The 5,436-nt window shown below is 35.7% G+C and overlaps 1 protein-coding gene across 1 annotated transcript; it reads left to right on the forward strand.

The window, feature by feature from the left end:
- The first annotated feature begins 872 nt into the window (after positions 1–872).
- Positions 873–5,154, forward strand: LOC149139792 (small ribosomal subunit protein eS4x-like). The gene is made up of 5 exons (XM_089452895.1): positions 873–1,031; positions 3,661–3,738; positions 3,884–4,064; positions 4,198–4,295; positions 4,491–5,154. Exons 1-5 carry the CDS (start codon positions 1,029–1,031, stop codon positions 4,920–4,922), a joined length of 792 nt encoding a protein of 263 aa, XP_089309021.1. The 5' UTR covers positions 873–1,028; the 3' UTR covers positions 4,923–5,154.
- Positions 5,155–5,436: the final 282 nt, after the last annotated feature.

The raw sequence follows: 5,436 nt of genomic DNA on the forward strand, positions 1-5,436 counted from the left end.
CATACCACCAAGGACAACTACAAACAACACAAACATGACTTTATTAGTAGGAAAGATGACACGAACTCTCCACAAAACCAATGATCATTGTAGTCTAAAGATAAATTAAATATGACAATTGTAGAATTGCGCTCAAAGAGATTGGTGGACGAAAATAAGAGCGTGGCTAGATAAACCTTAACCACTGTCCTTAGCAACTTAAATGCAACTCTCTCTCCTCATCAATTTTTGTTGATGTTTTATATGGTTGTTAATTAATGCATTATTTACTTCTTAAATAAATAAAATAAAATCTTATGTACAAAGCTATTAGGCATCAAGACAGGAAGGAACCCATATAAATACAACCAATATCTTTCCCCTTATTATTTCACATATATTAGATAAGTCTAAACATTATATGGTTTGGATTTTGTTTTGACCATCATTACTAAAATACCTTTTTAAATAAACAAATAAATTCAGCTCACTTAAAAATCTTTATTTTGCAAACTTCACAATTAACAATTATCTTTTAAACAACAATTACTTTAAATTTTTAATCAAATATTAGACATTAGACAAGTATGTTGAAAAAATATAATAAAAAACCCAAATCATATATAAACTATTACATTCCTCCAAAATTCATTTATAAACTATACTATATATCTCAAAAATATAAATATTTTCTTAACAATTTCTCTGAAACTAGGAAAAATGGAAAATATGAAAAAAATAAAAATAAAAAAAAATCATTGACTTTGTAACCATTCCCCAAAATTTTAGATAAATATATTGGGAAAAAAACCAATTAGAAGTGTTAGACGTATGGTCGCAAGGAAAATGCTAGGGTTAGGTTTAGAGTTAGAAGAGCAACCAGGGTTGGGTCAAAGGTATAGGGTTTTCAAAGAAGCATTAGGGTTTTTAGGGTTTTTTAAGCCCGTGTTTGAACTTTGACGCCTTCTTGGTGCTATTAGGTTTGCAGGCGTCTGGCGGGGATCAAGGATTTCTCCTCCACCTCATACTGAGCGGATAGCAGAGACATCATGGTTAGTATTCCATGGCCTTTGCTTTTCTTTTCGTTGTATGTATCTCATTGTAGCTTTATTTTTCTGCGGTTTGTGGATCTGTGGATGCGGTTTTATTTTTCTATGGTTCGTTGTGCTATGAACGGGGTTTTATTTTAATACGGTTCGTGAATCTGTAAATGGGGTTTACAAGTCGTAGTCTTACCTTCTTCAAAAGCCTCTCTATCGCTGCAGCCCTGCAAGAGGCGTGCATTGATATTGGTGTCAGGCCATGTATTTCCTTTGTCGATGGTCTCCGGAATGTCCAACAACTGCTCTTGGAACATTACTCACTTCGGAAGTGATATCAGAAGAACCCCCCTATATTAATCTTCGTCTCTCCAATTTTCAACATATGCTGAATCTTGTTCTCAACAACACTTGCGAACGAGAAGCTGCCGAAACGAATATTCCGGAAAATGCTGCTGTGCAATCCAGATGACAAAGTGACAGCCTTTAGAGAAAAAAGCTAGGCTCTATCTACTATCAAATGAGAACTGTTAATACAATATCCGACATGGATCTTCGCTACAAATGCCATACAACCAAACTAAATCTCTAATACTAGTCTCTGCCCACAGACATAAAATATTCAGTTTTATCGTCCTACAAGAATACTTGTGTAAAATTACCATACTTCAGATCACTAACTAAAGCTATTGGAATTTTTTGTATGTGTTGCTAATTCGTTATTTAATTCTTTCATAAAACCTACGGGGAATGTTTTCTTTTGAAAATCCAGAGATTTACGAGTGAAGCCAGAGAACCCATCCACTATGATTAGATGAATCAGTTCGAGAAGTTTTACTCAGTTCAGCATTTCCTAATTTCAGAGTCTGAATATGGAGTGTCATGTATTGTCACGTTTCTAAATTCTTCATAATAAATAGTTACAACATCTTCTTCCATGGAAACCGACTTTTTCCCTCTCTTACATCATCGATAAAGTCTATCACAACATCTTCTTCCATGGAACCCCACTCTTCACTCTCTGACATTTTCGAGAAAGTCTATCGCATGTTTTACAATAGAAACTGGAACTCACTCAAAAATGAGCTCAGTGGATGGGTTACTATCTCCATTTTTGAAACAGAATATCCATGTAGTGTTGCTGTAGCAACAGGATCAAATGCATCCATGGGTTTCTCCACTGACGATCTCAACCCTGTACTATCAGCATTTCCTTCCAAATATGTGATAAGAGGTTGTAAGCACTTCAAAGTAGGATTTTGGTGTTCCTTTGTTCGATATGCTAAAATCTTAGAGAGTCCATGCAAACTGTGGTGATGTTAAATAAAAAATGGAAGTAATGAAGGAAAGCAATTCCTTCAGAAGTTTAATCTGGAGAGAAATCCGGGAAATATTGGTCAATACATGGACTGAAATGAAGACATAGAAAGAAAGTGCTGGTGGCTTCATACTGTAGCCATATAACAGGGAACCATTTTCTTCACTATCACGGATGAAAACTTTTAAGTATAATTGCGTAGAAAATATATCAATATGCTGGTGAGCTGCATGCAGGATGTTCATGTAAAGTCATTAATGCATGACAAATTTAACTTGCGGAAGTGAACCTTCATCCACAAGCCGTGATAAAAATGAAGCACTTGCCACAACACGGCTCTTTTACCTGTGAATAGCGCATCACTTTTTGTTAAGAGCCTGCCAAGGTCCGCAGATTCTATAAACTCCAAATGAACTTTTTCCCAGAATTAAAGGTAGACAGGATATCCTTGCCTGTTCTTTTTTTTGACAATAGTTGAACCCTTGAAATCTCACGTGTAAAGATCAGATTCTACTAAAAACAAAGAAACACAATGCTGCTTCGAAATAGAGAGATATAATCTCTTAGGCGGAGATCCACTCTCGTCTGTTTCTATTATCACAAGTTTGCTTCATTGGAATCCTAGAGCTTCTTTAGAAAACTTATCAGCTGTCTCATTTAGCCTTATGTATACATGTTGAAATAATACATCTTCAAATCTTTTTCTTTGTTCTCTGACTTATTCCACTACAGAGATAAGAGTCGACTTACGCAGATTATTAGTTCAATTTGCCCATTCTATTAATAGCTTTGAGTTGCCCAATATCAGAGGACTCGATATTCCTGTTCACTGCAATTTTTAAGAATAACCATGTAGCACACATCTCATCTCTGTTATTTCAATTTGTTCCATGTCCAAAATTCAAATGCTTCTTTGAAGGAAATGTGCTGGTTTGTATACATTGTATGGTATGCTGCCAGATCCACATATACCCGGGGGCCGGGAGGCCTTGGCTTTTCTTCCTCAAAATATCTCCAAGCTTTTGAGAAATCAATGACTCGAAATTTTATAATACATGAAGGTTTTACCTTCATTGGTTTATATACATGAAGGTTTTACCTTCATCTGGTTTATATAGAATGGTGACTGGTCTATATTTTACATGAATGCCATCCTAATATTACCTTGTTATATTTTGCAATTTTTAGCCTAATTTGTGTTCAAGGTTATGAAGCTGTAGATGATGTATTTTTGTATATATACTTTTTAACTGCGACAAGAACTCTGGTTTGGTTTTGCTGATCTCTCTAATACTTTCTATGTTTCTATGACTTCAATTTCAGGCGCGTGGATTGAAGAAACATTTAAAGAGGCTCAATGCTCCCAGGCATTGGATGCTTGACAAACTTGGTGGTGCTTTTGTAAGTTAAATATCATAGAAAATTTTAAATTAAGTAATAGTTGTTAATGCAATCATATTCAAGGAATGGTTAATTATTTGGTCATTCTTCGCAGCAAAATTACAACATAATTTTCTTCTTACTTGGGTCTGGCTTATTTCTGCAGGCACCAAAACCATCTCCTGGTCCTCACAAGGGCAGGGAATGCCTGCCTCTTGTGGTTCTTCTTAGGAACAGGCTGAAGTATGCCCTAACATACCGTGAAGTCATAGCCATTGTAATGCAAAGACTTATTTCTGTTGATGGAAAAGTGAGGACAGACAAATGCTATCCTGCAGGGTTTATGGGTAAGTGCTTTAGTGGCCTGAGCATGTAGACTTGAGTACGCAATTCATTATTTTCACTAGTATAAAAGATGTTTTTCTCCTTTCTTTATATGGAAGTAAGACTTTGTTCACTATTGGCTGTTTTGCCCTCCAGATGTCCTGTCGATTGCAAAAACAAATGAGAATTTTAGGCTTCTTTATGATGCAAAAGGTCGTTTCCGCTTGCATTCAATCAAAGATGAAGAAGCAAAGGTACCAGTATCATATTTTTGGTTTGATCTTCCAAAATATGTGACAACAATCATTAGGTTTAAGTTTCAGGATTAGGACCAGTTGTAAGGTTGAACAGGGAAAATTTTGTTGAAAGTTTTAGAACTCTTAGAATTTTTTTGGAGTAAATGTCACACTTTTCAAAAGTTACTAATGGTTTCCATCTTTCTTTTTCAGTATAAACTTTGCAAGGTTCGTTCTGTACAATTTGGAGATAAGGGTATCCCTTACCTCAACACCTATGATGGACGCACAATTAGGTACCCAGATCCATTGGTCAAGGCCAATGATACAATCAAGATTGATCTAGAGACAGGCAAAATCAAGGAGTTCATCAAGTTTGATGTTGGTAATGTTGTAATGGTTACTGGAGGCCGTAACAGAGGTCGTGTTGGAACCATTAAGCACAGAGAAAAGCATAAGGGTAGCTTTGAGATTATTCATGTGCAAGATGCTGCTGGGCAGGAATTTGCCACCCGACAGGGTAATGTGTTCACCATTGGAAAAGGCACAAAGCCTTGGGTTTCTTTACCCAAGGGTAAAGGTGTCAAGCTGTCCATCATTGAAGAGGCCAGGAAACGCAATGCAGCTGCAACTGCTGCAGCATAAGTTTTGTTCATTAGAAAACTCGATAGTTTTTATGGTCAGAATTTGTTAGCTTACTCTGATTATTATCGGAAACTTTGTTGGGAAAACTTAGGAGCTACCATTGTTTTACTTCTGAACGAAAAGGGTTTTATTTTGCATTTTTAAGTGCAGCTTTGAGGTTCTACTTTTTTTGACATCAATTTTCCAGACCAGATTAAATGCAATGCAGTATATTTTGTGGCCATTCAATTTACCCCATTAGTTTTGAATAATAACATTTAATTGCTTTTTAATTACAAATAGTTGTGATACGTAGAGATTCTCTGCATACATAGTCTGACTTCTGGGCTGTTTGTGCTAAGTTTTACTTGATAAACAAGCAAAATAATTTCAATGTTACAGTATTGGTTTGTATGGAAATATCGGATATAGCTGATTGTTAGAAAGCTTTTGAAATTCACCTTTACAGCAATACTATTGAAAATGTGCTGTTTTGTAGTCATATTCATATTCATTTGCTGTTTATCATGTTGCT

Source organism: Pinus tabuliformis, chromosome X (genome assembly GCF_031772625.1).
Source record: "Pinus tabuliformis cultivar Carrire ecotype Pingquan chromosome X, CPIR1, whole genome shotgun sequence".
Lineage (NCBI taxonomy): Eukaryota > Viridiplantae > Streptophyta > Pinopsida > Pinales > Pinaceae > Pinus > Pinus tabuliformis.

What these genes read in the sequence shown, in the direction of transcription:
- LOC149139792 (XM_089452895.1), top strand. An exon ending in CTATCCTGCAGGGTTTATGG is followed by an intron (nt 4,065 to 4,197) that starts GTAAGTGCTTTA and finishes TTTGCCCTCCAG; the next exon opens with ATGTCCTGTCGATTGCAAAA. An exon ending in TCAAAGATGAAGAAGCAAAG is followed by an intron (nt 4,296 to 4,490) that starts GTACCAGTATCA and finishes TTTCTTTTTCAG; the next exon opens with TATAAACTTTGCAAGGTTCG.